Source organism: Coloeus monedula (genome assembly GCF_965178545.1).
Source record: "Coloeus monedula genome assembly, chromosome: 3".
Taxonomy (NCBI): Eukaryota; Metazoa; Chordata; class Aves; order Passeriformes; family Corvidae; genus Coloeus; species Coloeus monedula.
In genome coordinates, this window is record NC_138783.1 from 44,880,171 (window position 1) to 44,895,559 (window position 15,389).

The 15,389-nt window shown below is 40.0% G+C and overlaps 1 protein-coding gene across 1 annotated transcript in view; it reads right to left on the reverse strand.

The window, feature by feature from the left end:
* The window catches only part of CPAP (centrosome assembly and centriole elongation protein), a gene marked incomplete at its 3' end in the record, with an annotated part of 18,646 nt that continues 3,257 nt past the window's right edge, over positions 1-15,389 (reverse strand). The window contains exons 4-17 of the mRNA XM_082277810.1: positions 14,385-14,618; positions 13,589-13,733; positions 11,842-11,947; positions 9,910-11,551; positions 6,498-6,630; positions 5,493-5,658; positions 4,166-4,405; positions 3,457-3,556; positions 2,175-2,275; positions 1,448-1,546; positions 1,197-1,337; positions 1,005-1,089; positions 795-915; positions 1-193 (exon numbers count right to left, since the gene is read on the reverse strand). Coding sequence (XP_082133936.1) covers positions 1-193; positions 795-915; positions 1,005-1,089; positions 1,197-1,337; positions 1,448-1,546; positions 2,175-2,275; positions 3,457-3,556; positions 4,166-4,405; positions 5,493-5,658; positions 6,498-6,630; positions 9,910-11,551; positions 11,842-11,947; positions 13,589-13,733; positions 14,385-14,618 — 3,506 coding nt within the window. The remainder of the gene's footprint in view (positions 194-794; positions 916-1,004; positions 1,090-1,196; positions 1,338-1,447; positions 1,547-2,174; positions 2,276-3,456; positions 3,557-4,165; positions 4,406-5,492; positions 5,659-6,497; positions 6,631-9,909; positions 11,552-11,841; positions 11,948-13,588; positions 13,734-14,384; positions 14,619-15,389) is intronic.

The window sequence follows — 15,389 nt, forward strand, 5'->3', positions numbered from 1 at the left end:
CTACACCTTCGTGTCCATGATAATATTACCATCCTTGTCCTTTACTCTGACTCTTCCAGAGACATACTTGGTTTCCTGCTGTCCATTCATGTACACAGTCTTGACAGTCCCATCTGGATACTCCCGTCTCTTGAACTGTGATGTGTGGAGTTCTCTCTGGCCATTATTGAACTCTATAGTTTTGCTTCCATCTCTGCATTAAAAGGGAAAAAACAAGAAAGGATTATGCACTGGTGTAAGATTAGTCTCATAACAAATATCAAATATGTAAGCCTAAATAAAGGAAGACTTTAAAAAAAAAAAAAAAACAGTATTTGTGGAAAAATCTGTTAAATATCTCAGCTGGTTCATACTCAAAAACCTGGTTCTGCAAAATTGATCTGACTTCTTTATACTTCAGAGCCTCTACTGCACCTTATCTGCACTAAATCTATCACTGCTGGAGTCCAAGGGAGGTTTAAAATGTGGTATTTTGAGCACTATCAGTTATCAGCTGTCACTCACACCTGCTTCCCATGCCAACCACCTTCCTAGATATGTCTTGTGTAATTACGTACAAATCTGAGAAGTCTCTTAGGTTAGGGTATAAGACAATACACAGTTTTTATGCCTCTTCCAAAAAAAACGAAAAACCAAACTCAAAGCTCAAGCAGTAAATATATGTTCACAGTATAATGAAACAAACTTTCAGGAGCTGTAGAAATGGATCTGTCACCATATAATGCCCCTGTCACTGAGCCCCAGCTGTTCCCATCCCCCACCCAGGCCAGGGGAGCTGAGAAGGAAAAGCTCACCGCTGCACACGAACAATGGTGCCATCAGGAAAGATACTTTCTTCTTGGCCATCCGTAAATAAATTCTTAATTGTTTGATCAGGGAAAGTTATTTCCTTCTTGCCATCAGGATAATGCTTCTCTGAAATGTATTTTGAGCCAATATGCTTATTACATAAATACAGATACATGGGGAATAATTCTGATGGTTGGGTTGGATGATTTCTTTACCTATTTGTCCATTTGAAAACTGCAAGACCTCTAAGCCATCAGAGTATGTCGTGTGAGTAGTTTTGGCATCAGCATAGTAATAAATCTGCAGACAACAGTTCAGATTTAGTGTAACTAGAGAGAAATTTTAAATGAGTGTACACATGCAGATAAATAAGTATTTATTGAAAAATGCACATGTAGGATACCTACCACTGTTTGATCAGGCATAATCTGCTTCACATCCCCATTGAAGAAGGTTATAGTTACAGTCTTCCCATCAGAACCCACTTTTTTCCATGTTCCATTTGGGAAAAATACAAGGTGACAGCCATTTTTCAAAACCTTCTCAACCTAATGAAAACATGAGAGATGTCACTATCGAGCCCTCACACTCAACATTCTCACTCATCTTTCCCAACAGCTGTCTTCCAGAATTTCCGAGTGCCAAGCTCTCATCTTACCTTTCCATCAGGATAAGCAGTTTCTCTCTGTATCTCTTCACTGCCTGTATATGCAGGAGCAGATGATAGTGACATGTGAGCTTCATTAGGAGAGGGGTCCTGAGACGACAAGCAAAAACTCAAATCAAGCTTTGTCTTTATACACTTGTTTCCCTAGGCTGACAGATACTTTAGGAAACAAGGAGCAGCACCAGAAGGAAGATGAGTACGGCAAGGCATAAACACAATCAGGGGTTTAAGCAATTCCAAGTATAATTCAAGTGGTACAAGAGATGGAGACTGAGCAATCATTGGTTGTCTGTGGTCAGTTGTAGTCTGGACTGAAGAGAAATTCAGTGATGTGCTTTAGCATGGTGCTCAATTCTCTTAAGACATCACATCATGGTATGAAACAATCACATTCTCTAAAGCCTAAGTATAACCTACAGCAATTAATGTAAGATTTAACTGAACTATTTAAAAGATCCTTGCACAGTTGCCCTCCATGGAGCATATGAACATCCATCTTTCTTTAGCCCTCCCAAAAGGTAAAACATCTTGCAAAATTCAAAAGAGCAGGAGATTATTACTGTATCTTTTCTCCTGAGCCAAAGAATAATGCAACTACTAGACAAAGATAAAAAGACGAGTCAACAGCCACATCAGTCACCCTCCAGATACTCGTTAACTTTTCTATTTTAGGCTTTTTCCTCCCCCTTTGAAAACAAAATCAAGACACAGGCCTTACTACCATAAAAGTCTTAGAAGAATCTTCTGGTGCTATCATTGTCTCAGAGTTGTTTCTGTCGTAAGCAAGTCCTGATGCAGGTGTTCTAGGAAGTTTTCCTACTGAGATACATGTAATAGTTAAATTGGACAGAGAAATTAAAGTATGGTTTAAATGTTACAATTACATAGGAGGTCAGGCTGTACAGGACACCTACATTTCTTAACTGCAGTAGAAACTGAAAGCAGGGTATTTATTAAAAGAATAGGCACATGCCAAGAAAAGAATCAATCACTGCTAGTGCTTTGTGTGTCAGCAAGAAGCTACAACTGAAGAATCATTGCAACAGGCATTTAATTCTCTTTCCCTCCTATTTCATCTCTGTAGATTTACAAAGGATTTTCCCCTCCTAGGATTTTAGACAACATTATTAGTTACACCTTAAAACGAACAAAGGAAGATTAATATAAGCTTTTAACAGGAACTGATCAGCGTATTTTTCCATGTCTCTCCTATCAAATTACCAAAATAAAACCACCTTCCATTCTGGAACACACTCCTCTAACAGATAACATGATGGTTGCGTGAGCTGTCAGAGGTATCGAAAAAGTACCCTGCAGTTACTTTCCATATGTGATTATCCCTTAGGAATGCAGACAGCCTTTGCTCCTAACTGTGAACAACGAACACCTGCTACAGCATTGCCCATATGATTACAGATCCTGGTAACAGAAGGTTCTGAACAGACACAGCAGCTCTGATGCTATCAACACAGTCATCTAGACATTTGGAAGAAATTCTTCACTGTCAGGGGGCTGAGGCACTGGAACAGGTTGCCCAGAGAAGCTGTGGATGCTCCATTGCTGGAACTGTCCAAGGCCAGGCTGGATGGGGCTCTGAGCACCCTCATCTAGTGGAAGGTGTCCCTGCTCATGGCAGAGGGGTTGGAACTCGATGATCTTTGAGGTCCCCTCCAAACCAAACCCTTCTATTATTCCATGATCTAACCAACAGCTGTAGCTTGGAGAACACCAGTGATGAACACCTGTTTTGATTACAGAAAGCAGGTTCTGCTGTGCTCCAGACCATCAAGTATGACCAGAAGCATTTTCACTCCAAAACTGGTCTCATCACAGCTTTCTCCAGAATCCTACCCTGTGAGGTATTTATCCATATGCTCAAGTCCATGACAGCTCCCACTCTATCTCCTTTTGAGGTAGTGATGCGCTCCACAAAGCAAAACTTCACACTCATTTTATTTTAAAGACTTAACAGAATTCTCTGACTAGACAAGTATTTTTACCTTTTGCCTGTGAATAACTTTTGCCATTTATCTTGCTGCACTTCTGTACTGGAAGAAGGGGAGATACAGTTCGACTTTTTGGGCCTCTGTTTGGAAGACACTAAAAGAAAGGAAGCATTTGCCATTCATGTGACATGTAATCATAACTGTTCATACAGAGTCAACAAAATTTATACACCACATGACATGAAATTTACTGGAAGCTTTCTTCACAAACTATACAATTTTGAGACTTGGTGAGCAGAAGGATTTGTGTGATGTAGCCCAAGCTGCACTTTGGAGCTCTTCCTCCATCTGTTCCCTCACTACCAACAACTCTAGAATGTTAATGTGGTGCAAGCAATCCAGAATAATAGTTACAGTTTCAAAACTTAATATAACTGCTTTAGACAATCATGAACTGCCTGGTTTGCCTGGTTGATCCTGGAGGTGCCAAGGTTCACAGGTTAGACCCCATCAATGATTTTTCTTTCATAATTGCACCATTTTTAATTTCCAAGATGAGCTCCTCTACAAAAGGGATGCTGCACATTGTGAGCATTGACATTTGGAGAGAATGTGACATTAAAATTCTGTGTCTGTCACTAGTGTACTAATCAGTACATTAAAAGTAAACAGCTAAATTGTAGCTATTACACTCGAAGTATGTAACACAAAATTCACAAGTATTCACACAAATGTATTTAAAGCACCGAGATGAATAACTTACAGATTCTGCTCTATTTAGGGTCATCCCAGAATTTTCTATTTTCTTCTTGCTTCCAGCAGCTTCTACTTTTTTCCAGGCTTCTAGACGAAACTTCTCCATAATTTTGATTTCTTCTTTTAGCTCCAAATTCTCATTTACTAAAGCCTCTATTTGATCTTTCAGGCGTCGATGGGTGGTTGACCATTTTGCCTCTTTTCGTTTTAAATCTTCCTGTAATTCTGCAATCTGCTGTTTTAAAGCCTTAGAAAAACGCATGTTTATAAAGAGTTTTCATTTTTAATATATTAAAATATATTTTAGTTTCTAATAGAAATACAAGTACAAGCAAAAAAGGCACAAGTGGCAAAAAAGTCAGATCAGCTTAATAGTGCAGGGGGTGAAAGGTAGGAACAGTTTTCCTCCCTGAAAGAGTGATTATTTACTTTAGACTACCATTTTTATAAGCTCTACTCCAATCACAGGAAAATTGTTTTTCTTGCTTTCTTGGCATCCTTTACACTTCATAGATTGGCCACTACAAACACACTTGGGACAGAAATACAAAATCAGTAATGGTACCCCTGGAGGGCCCTTCAAAAATCTTGGCACGGGAAAACAGGGAGGACACAATCACACAAAACACACATAAATCTGCCTAGACAGTTTAGCAAATGCCAATTCAGTTTTCTGAAATAAGGAAAGTTCATAGGGACAGAATAGAGAAATCCCTGTGTGGTGTTTAATATGGCTTGTTTATACACCTCATATACCATACATCCTGACAATGAAGGAACAAACAGATTGGGTTCCTTACATCCCTGACAACCTAAAGACCTACAAGTGATAATAGAATGTAACTTTGAAAATTGTAAAAGATTACTACATAGACTGTACAAGAGTTATAGACACAATAAAACCCTTGTGGAGTTCTAGTTTGCACTTTGATCCACTACCATGAACAAAAACTTACAACTTAGTATTTTAACTTCAGTAATTTTGTTTCCAAGTTGAAGATCATTCTATCAGTCACAAGTCACATTTTTAGTACAGAAATGTGACAAAAAGATTTGTTCATTATGAGTTTTTGCCTTAAAACCAACAAACAGCTTTGTGAAGGTTGTAGTTCCCTTCCTCAATTAGAATAATTCAGATTGGAAAAAAACTTCAAGATCATGGAGTCCAACTGTTAATCCAGCACTGCCAAGTTCACCACTAACCCATGTCTGCTAACAGTTCCCATCTTGAAATCACTTGTAATCTTTCAACGAAATTAGAATTTAGCTTTTGACTGCCTTTAAGTGAACTTACATGTTCCTATGTGGACAAGAATAATAATACATTCTTATACCTGAATTTCATCACGTTCTTTTTTATCTGGAATTGCTCTAGCCTCTGTGGTGTATTTTTCAAAAACTTTACGCTCCTTTTGCAGTTTTTTAATTTCCTTTTTTTTATATTCTTCTATTTCAGCCAGTTCTTGGGCTTTCTTCTGTTCAAAGTCTGCAATTTCTTTCCTACAATTATGAAACAAAGTTGTTGTTTTAGCCCAAATCCCCTTCACATCCCATGTTAAGAAACAAAGTGAAAACTGAGTATTTTGTGGTCACAGATTGCAGTTCAGCATCTCTTACCCCCCAGGAAGACTTACATATAAATGGTATTACTTATTTAACAAGTAAGAATTGTCACACAGTGGGTGTTTGAAGTCCAACAATTTATATTTTTATATCTTCTAGTCACAAACATTATCCCAAATTTAGAAAAACTTTGGTTAAAATCTTGCTACGTTCTTCAAAACATTAGAACACCAAAAAGCACCAGAGAAAAGAATCTGCTAATAGGCGATCAAAAATTAAACATTAGCCAAAGACACAATGCTGTTCCCAAACAAAACAAAAGTGGCTGTGGTAGGAACAGATGTGCACCATTTAAGTCATCAGAGGTAATTATTCTGTTCTATATGCCACTTACAAATGCCCCAGTTCAAATTAAAATATTCTCAGTGTGTACACACAAATACACAATCCAAAGCAAAAGCATCAATCATGTTAGCATGAAGACCAGTTCTGCAAGGCCAGTTTAGGATTGTGTTACCCTTCAGAACAAAAGCATACACGTTCTCCCAGACACAGCCTTTAGGGACATCATATTAACTGGGCAAGGGTTCTTAATACTACAGTTTCTGTGTAATAATTACAGTTTAACTTACAGAGCAACAACTTGTTTCTAGACCTATCTCCACTGTAACTGAAGCACATGAATTGTTTACCTGTGCTGTTGGTAACTGGACTTCAGGAGAGTCTGCAACACACCATGTAAGTCAATGCAGCAAAATGCTGCAATTGAAAATTACCTGATACTTGCCAAGGCGTGCTCTCTTTCTTCACGGAGTTTAGTCAGAGTTGTGTTTTCAGCTCGGAATCTCTCAATTTCAGTTTCCAACTCAGCGAGTCTCTCTCTCAGTAGCTGGGATGGAACAGTGTTTCCTGTCAAAGCACAGCCACAGGCACATTATCTAAATGGCATCCATAAGACTGAAGTAAACAATTATCACACACCAGCCTAAGAAATTGTTAAAAAAAAAAAGACAAACCAAGTAATACTATTTTAGACAGTAGTAATATTGCCAAGAACTTCTACTATCCAAATAACACAGAAGTTATGTTTTAAAAAGCTCTGCACTGTTTACTCAAGTACTTCAAATACAGAGAAGATCTATCACTTTTGGAGTACTTTTAAGTACTGAATGCATCTTCCATCCTGGTAGAACTAAAGCTATATCTGGAAATGGAATGTGAGGGGCTTCACATCAAACCAGAGAATAAAATGATGGTATAAGGGTATAATGAGTGCATATAGTACATGTATAGGTACATACCATATATATGTGCCAGTTATATGTATACAGTATGATGGTATGATGGTATAAGGTATATGAAACAGGAAAGTTTATAGTTTTAAGTTTTTTCAAGTTTTGGTCACAACAAAGTCTGTTCAGACCCATCCCTGATGGGAAATCTATTGCAGAGGCTGACAATAGGGAGGGGTTTTGTGGGCTTTTCTTCCATCCCAGTTTGCTGTTCAGTCACTACTTAAGAATCCCCAGGGTTTCAGAGTCTGAGTATGCAACAGAATAGACTAAATACTGATGTTGCTGTGTTGGTGGTTGCATTGCTCATCCTTAAATACTCTGAAATGCTGGAAAAAACACCCCAACCCTACCCCTCTTCCTGCAAACTTTTAGCATCCATTTTTAGACAACCCTACACAATCAATTCTCCAAACTGCAGCTTTCATATGAATCACAGAATATCCTGAGTTGGAAGGGACCCAAAAGGATCGAGTTCAACTCCTGGCCCTGCAGAGTATATCCCCAAGAGTCACACCAGGTGCCTGAACGCATTGACCAAATGCTCCTTGAACTCTGTCAGGCTGGTGCAGTGACCACTTCCTGGGGAGTCTGTTCCAGCGCCCAACCACCCTCTGGGTGAAGAACTTTTTTATAATATCCAGCCTAAACCTTCCCTGACTCAACTTCAGGCCATTCCCTTGATTCAAAGGCATGTACTCCACAGCAGGTACTGTAAAGTAAAGCACACCTTTATTGGTGTCCAGAGAACCTGCAGGGATTAGCACCTCCATGTGCATGTCTCACTGTGGTTCATTTTACACAGGCTTTTATACTTTACAATTCTGGCATCTGCCCTTGTTTGTTTCCTTATCTAAAAGCTACAGTTTTAAGGGTTGGAGCGCACATAAGTTGTGGTTTCTTTATCCTAGGCCTACAAACACAGTACATAGTTCCTATCTAACATATTCCTCACATTCACCTAACTGCTGTTATGCTTTTCTATAACTGTACTTTATTGATTACATTCTTCTATTTTCTATCTATTAAAACAAACCCTATGACTTTGCATTGTTCCAGCCTTTTGTGACAGCTAACATGCCTCTCCCTTCTTACCACTTGAGCCCACAAGGGGTAGTTCCCTGCTTGCAGAAGTGGTTATAGTTAGATGCAGCAGTCACATTTAAGTTTCTGTTAATTGGTATTTATGCTAAGGTGCTTATGTTAAGTGAGATCTGTGTTTCACCCTTGGGTCCTGTCACTGGGCACCACAGACAAGAGATCAGCACCTGCCCCTCCTCTTCCCCTCACAAGGAAGTTGTAACTGCAATGAGGTCTCTCCTCAGCCTCCTCTTCTCCAGGCTGAACACACCAAGTGACCTCAGCCACTCCTTGTATGGCTTCCCCTCAAGGCCCTTCCCCATCTTCGTTGCCCTCCTTTGGATGCTCTCCAATAGTTTAATGTCTGTCTTCCATTGTGGCACCCAAATCTGCCCCCAGCACTCGAGGTGAGGCCGCTCCAGTGCAGAGCAGGGTGGGACAATCCCCTCCCTTGCCTGGCTGGTGATGCTGTGCCTGGTGCCCCCAGGACACACTTGGCCTTCCTGGCTGCCAGGGCACTGCTGACTCATGTCCAACTTGCCACTGACCAGGACCCCCAGGTCCCTTTCCACAGCTCTGCTCTCCAAGCATCTCATTCCCCATCTGTCCATATATCCAGGGTTGCCCCATACCAGGTGCAGAATCTGGCAGCTGTCCTTGTTAAACTTCATCTGGTTGGCGATTGCCCAGCCCTGATTTGTCCAGGTCTCTCTGCAGGGCCTCCCTGATTTCAAGGGAGTCAACAGCTCCTCCCAACTTAGTATGGTTGGCAAACTTAGTATTCCTTCCAGTCCTGTGTCCAAGTCATTTATGAAGATGCTGAAGAGCACAGGTCCTAAGATGGAGCCCTGTGGAACCCCACTAGTGACAGATCTCTAGTCTGATGTCACCCCATTCCCTGTAATCCTCTGTGCCTGACCTGTGAGCCAGTTGCACAATGTGTTTATCCAGCTGAATACTGGACATTCTGTCCAGACGGGCACTGAGAGATGAAATCAAAGGCTTTACTGAAATCCAAAAAGATTACATCAACTGGCTTACCACAAAAACCTAAACAAAATCCTAAAACATGCATTGGAACAGAGTCTGAAACCAAGATCACAACCTTAGGGACAAAAGGTTTAAATACTAGGTCTTGCCATCGTGCTTTCACTGAACAACTCCAATTTTAATCACAGCAGAAGTGCAACAGCTGCAGCAGGGGGTTTTAGAGGCAGTCCTCCACAGACTGCAACCATACAGACGAAATCAACTTGGGCGAAGCAGAAAAATGAATCCCCATTTCCCATATTCCACGTGAACTCTGTAGACACTATACTACTCTCAGAAAACACAGACAAGTCTGCCACTCCCTTGTATTTCATAAGAGGAAAATGTTAACCTAGCAGTGAATAGCATTACTCTTCTGTGGTGTAAATCCACTGTGGTGGAAAGGAAGGTACCACTTCATTTTCAGCTTGCCTTTGGTATTTTCCTTCATTCAGAAACAACAATCAAGCAGCTCCAGATCAAGTTACTTCAATGAGCTGAAGCCTCCAGAGGGAAGGAAAAAAAAAAAACCCACGCCAATTGAATAAATAAATTTTTAAAAAGAAGTTTTCACCAATCAGAGTCATGCTGCAAGCTGTGTAGTTGTTAGATCTGGCATCAGACATGCAACCAGAGGAGATGTAGGGGGAGAACAGGGCCATTTCTTGCAGCAGAAGTCTGTACTTAAACCCTTTGGTGTAATTTCAGGTTGGAGTTTAAGCACTAGTAGGGAAGACTTGTATGATATGTCTTCTTCACCACTTCCTACCAGTTGCTGTTCTCTCACCTCCTAGCTCTGGTTCCACATTTGATTTGGTTTCACGCTCTGGATGGCAGCCTGCCTTCTGCTTTGGCTTCAGTGAAGGAAACAGTTTCATCATCAAGTTTGATACAGGAGGTCCATTTGAATCAACGTCCACTGCAGACTCTTTGGACGTTTCATCTCCTTTCTTTGAGGCAACTTTTCTCTTTATTGCTTTATCTGGGAGAGTAGTATCATTCTTATAGGAAAAGTCCATCTGCAAAGGTATTTTAGTATATTTTTCAGGTAAATCACTGCTAACATAATTTTCATCAAGATCACTCCATGTTCTTTCATCATCAAACTCAAACTTACTCCTACTAATACACAACATGCTTCTGTGATCATCTATAGCTTTTCTAATCTTTTGCTTTGACAGTACACTGCAATCTTTGTCTGACAAGCCAAGGTCAGCATCTCCATTTTTGCTCTCTTTGCTAATGTCTGTAACAGAACTTCCACAATCAAAACATTCTGGATCACTTTCTCTGTGGCTCACAAAGGCTGTCTTAGCATCTTTGTTGTCATGCTTTAATGTGGCCTCAAATTCACTCTCAGAATCTGTAGAAGTACCATCATTGCCCTCACTCTTATCTTCATTTACAATCCAATGATTACTTTTTAAAGCAGGCACTGCTTTCAGGGAAGAAGCTGAGAATATCAGACCATCTGTTTTATTCAATGGATCCTTCATTCTAAAATCTGTTCCTGAATTTGAGGCTGTATGCATAACTGGGCTACCATTTATATTTTCCCGTGCCACACAGCCTGCCCTTTTATTTCTCTCATTTGTAAGTTCGATGGCCAGCGCCTTGACTTGCTGCTGCTTTGCCTTGATAGGAGTAGATGACATCCTACGGCCTTTTAAAGTTTGCTGGTCTCGTTCCAAGATCCTTTGCACAAATGAGGAATTACTTGAGAAAGATATTTCATCTGCAGCTTGTTCTAGGAACAAAAATTCGTCTAATTCTAGGTTCTCTTTTTCTTTTTCTTTTTCCCAGTTCTCCAGTTTATTCTGAAATGAAAGTTCAAAAGACAGCTCTGAATCTTTTACAGGGTGACCTATGGGACATTTAGGATTAGAAAAGGCCAGACATTTAGGATTAGAACTGGCCAGTTCTTGAGACAACTGAGACTTTTCTGTGCCAGGCAATTTGGTTTTGATTTTGCCAGTGTTAGACTTAGCAAATTCTACTCTGTTCTCTTTATTTTCTATTTTGTTGTTAATTTCTGATGGGTAAGAATCTCTCATCTGTCCAACATGATTTCTTCCTGATTGCATTCTTGTTTCTAATGGCAAGATATTTTCTCCATTGTGATTCTTAAGAACCACTGTCTTCTGAATGGGACAACATTTTACTTTATTGGGGCGGTCGTATTTTTTACATGGTGCGAAAGGATTTTCAGAAACCAGTTCTTTGCCAGGAGGCACAGTTTTCTTCTGTATTTGGGATCTGTCCACTTTAATAACATTTCTGTCATCTGAAGCCCTTTGCTGAAGTTTTGAGGTGCTTTCTCCAAGTTTTGTCATTTTAGATTTGGCATTAGTAAATCTTGTTAAACCTTCTCCTCTTTTCAGGAAGGGTCTCTTGATCACTGGTTTTTGAACACCTGATCCACTTGTCTCCTGAAAATGAGTAAAGAAAAGCAAACCATAAAATGTTAAAAAGCTCCTTACACAGTTTGAAAATTTCTTCAGTTAAATCCCACATATGAGTAGGAATTTAGATGGTACATTTCTACTGGATTTCTGAAGACTTAAGTAAGTGGAGTACTTGGGGTTTATTATTTTTAAGAATGCAAATGTTGCATTCAGTGTTAGCTTTCCCTGCTAGCATCTTCCTTGTACACTTCTAAAGCACCTACCACATCTCAGTACAATATATAAAGAAGATTTTTAATGTAATAATAAATAACCTGTAACTTCTGGTGTTGCTCCAGACGCTGTTCCTCTAGTTGTATCTGTTCTTCCAAGAATTCTTCAAAAGTCGGTTTCTTCTCATGTATTGCAGCTTTAATAGGTCTAGAGTAATTACAAAAATAACTCTTAAAATTCTGTATAAAATAACAATGTTTAACATCACTGGTATTCAAAGTCCTAAGGTGTAATTGCATAAAAGATGGCAAATTCTGAGGTGCTTTAGGCATTAAGGTAATCTGAGAAATGCATTTTAACACTACATGTTTATCTAATCCCTGCAATAGTTAACATAAAAGACACAATATGCAAGTTTTGTTGCTTTTTCTTTCACTGCTTTTCTTAATGACCCTTTCTTTCGGACAAATCACCGAACTTCCACTCGTAGTTTAGTCACGCCGCCAATTCCAACAGTATCACCTTTCCACTCAGGAATGCTACTGAGATTATACGTTCCCTGACTCCCTCTTTGATACTCCTCCTCCTTCACAGGATTGCTGGGTCTGGCTGGCATGGAGTGAGCTTTTTTCAGGGCTCCGTTTTGGCTTTGTGACTACAACAGCATCGGTAACATAATAATATTTCAGCTATTACTAAACCCTGCTTGTACAGCATCAAGGCTTTCTTTGCTTTTTCATGCTGCTGCCCAGCCCAGGAAGCAGGCTGGGGATGGGCAAGACCGATGACAGGGGAGACACAGCCAGAACAACTGAGTCAAACTGACCCCAGGGCTATTCCATGCCATGCAACATCAAGTTCATCAGTAAAAACTGGGGGCTTCATCTTCCAAAAGCAGCTGTTGCTCAGAGACCAAGTGGGCACCGGTCTGCTTGTGGGACACAGAGCATGACTGCCTGTGTATCACCTGGGGCCTTTCCCCTCTTTCCTCTACTTATTAAACTGTTTTTACCTGAACTCCCAAGTTTCCTCCTCTGATACCCTCTTGCTTTCTGCTCTGGGAACAGTGGGCAGGCAACTGGGTGGGTGCTCAGTTGCTGGCTGGGCTCAACCCACCACAGCCTGCAACAAGCACTTCTTGTTTCTGTGATGACCCATCAGAGAAGGCAGAGCTCTGAAACAAAGCCAACCACTACTGCCATTCTATCAACTGCATCTACAAATCTTTTGCCATACATGAGAAGGCTTCAGCCACAAGCACTATGATTAGCCTTAGCCATATACAGACATTTCATAGAATCTTATAACCACAGAATGGTGTGGTTTGGAAACGACTTTAAAGATCATCTTGTTCCAACCCACATCCCCCTGCCACGGGCAGAGACACCTTTCACTAGCCCAGGCTGCTCAGAGCCCCGTCCAACCTGGCCTCGGACATTTCAAATAATCATAACTCCTGGTAGTAAACTAAAGTCACAGCCTTGTCCTCCTACCTCACGTTACTACTTTCAGCACACAACACTGGATAGGAGGTTGTAATAAATCAAACCAGGAACAGCAAGCGTAACTGCTTATATACCCAGCTATACTGGAAGGTGCTTCTGAGCTGTCATTACCCCAGGCTGCACACACACCTCTTCATCCAACACACAACATCTCATCTTTTACAGCACAAGCAATTCCAAGCAAGAGCCTCTCTTACCACAGGTCTCCACAGTACCTAAAAAAATCAAATCCTTCATTCAGAAATTGCACAAATTCAGAGTATCAGACTCTTTCAATCAGGACTCAGAATTCAACCAAACTCGTGTTATTTGATAAAAACTGCATAATCATGGTCTGAATTACCTTTCCTCTGTATTAGTCCATAACTGTTCACCTCCACTGGAATTTTCAGAGACATCTGCACTTCCCACACCTAAAGGATCAATGTGATTATGTTCACTCTCCATTAATAATTCCATCTTTTTTTCTGGACACCACATGTTTTTTCCTGTGAAAGCAAGAGAGGTGGGTTTTTTCATCCCAACAACAAATCAGTTCTCAGCAGATACTTTAAGCAGCATTCAGGTCAGATTAAAACCAGAAGGGAGTTTCAGGGCCATGTGATGTGAATTTGTACATAAAATAGCCTTAAGATTTCCCCAAATTAATTCTTATTTGAATTTGCACTTTCTTTGTACAGGAACATGCAACTACGCATTAAAAAATTTCCACAGACCTTAAATAATCCATTCTGATTGTTCATCTTTGCTGTTGTTAATGCATGGCTTAAAAAAATAACTGAACAAATTTTGACATCTGCTGTACTGACAAGCTTTCTTATCAAGCTTCTGTTTCCGTCATATATATGCATAAATTGAGAAGAATTTGATTTTTGGCTCATGCTGATTTTAACCAAACTCAAATGGACAACAACTGGAACACTCCGAGGTCTGTAAGCTGTCAGTAAACCAACCAACATACCAAGTAAACCAACAAAAAATCATAAAACCTTCAAAATAAGTAGCAGAAATTCTTTCTCAGTAACAAGGGAGGAAAAAGTACCACACATCAAGTTATCTTTCTGTAAATGACTAAGTAGTAACATATTTGTCTTCCTTGTTTTTCAAACAATTAGGCCTTTTCAGAGGCACATACAGACCTTGCTTTTCACAAGCAGACACTTCTGAAAGACTGTTCTTCAAAGATGAGGTGCATTCTCTGTTGTTCAGCTTTTGTAAAGAATCGTTGTCTTGTGTATGGGAAGAAACAATTGGAGCACGAGCTCCATCTTCAAAGATATTCTGATATCCAGATGATGGCAATTGAGGTGAAGTAGCTAAGCCTGCTGAATGCCCAGGTCTTAGCTTTTGACTTTCAGCCATTACAGTATAACCTTGAAATGAGAAGGAACAAAATGGTTGTGTCATTGTATTTCTATTACAAAAATACTGCTCCACAGGAGAAAAGAAATGGCACTGACAGGCAAGATTGATCACCCAGCCTCCATCCTTATGTTACTGCTCAAGAACAAGTGATTAGGCAATCTTGATTTTCTTCTCCTAAAATAAGCCCTAATTCAATCTTCTCAGGTAGACAAAGTGAAAGAAAGACAATCATTTCAGTCAGGTTGGACCAACACTGCCAAGAGCAGAAAGTACCCCTGGCTCAACTCTAAAAGCTTTTCCCAGCCAAGAGCTGTCCCCTCTCCTTGCACCCAGCAAACAAGACTGGAAAACTGATACAGGTTACAGGTCTTTGTTTTTAAATCAGATCAGCTCCCCATTCTAGTTCAGTTCATCATCTGAATGTGGTATGTGTCAGCACAAACAAGGAGGGACCACTTCATCTGGCTACACTGAAAGCTTAAAGCAGTCAAAAGTACTGTGAGAAGCAGCTAATCAGAAAGGAAAATAATTGTTTTACACTTTAATACATGTACTTTGAAGCAAGAGCTCCCATCATAGCACTTATTGATCAAGTCACAATTACAGTTGGCATTTTATAAAAACAGGACAGTATTCCTTCTTCAGTAGCACTCAACTTTCAGGCACTGAAGCAATGCAGCATTTATCTTTGACTAATCAAGTAATCTTAAAATGAAGAACACAAAAGACACTTTCAGATTTTAACTGGAAAATGAGATCAAATTTTTCAGTTTATAGAA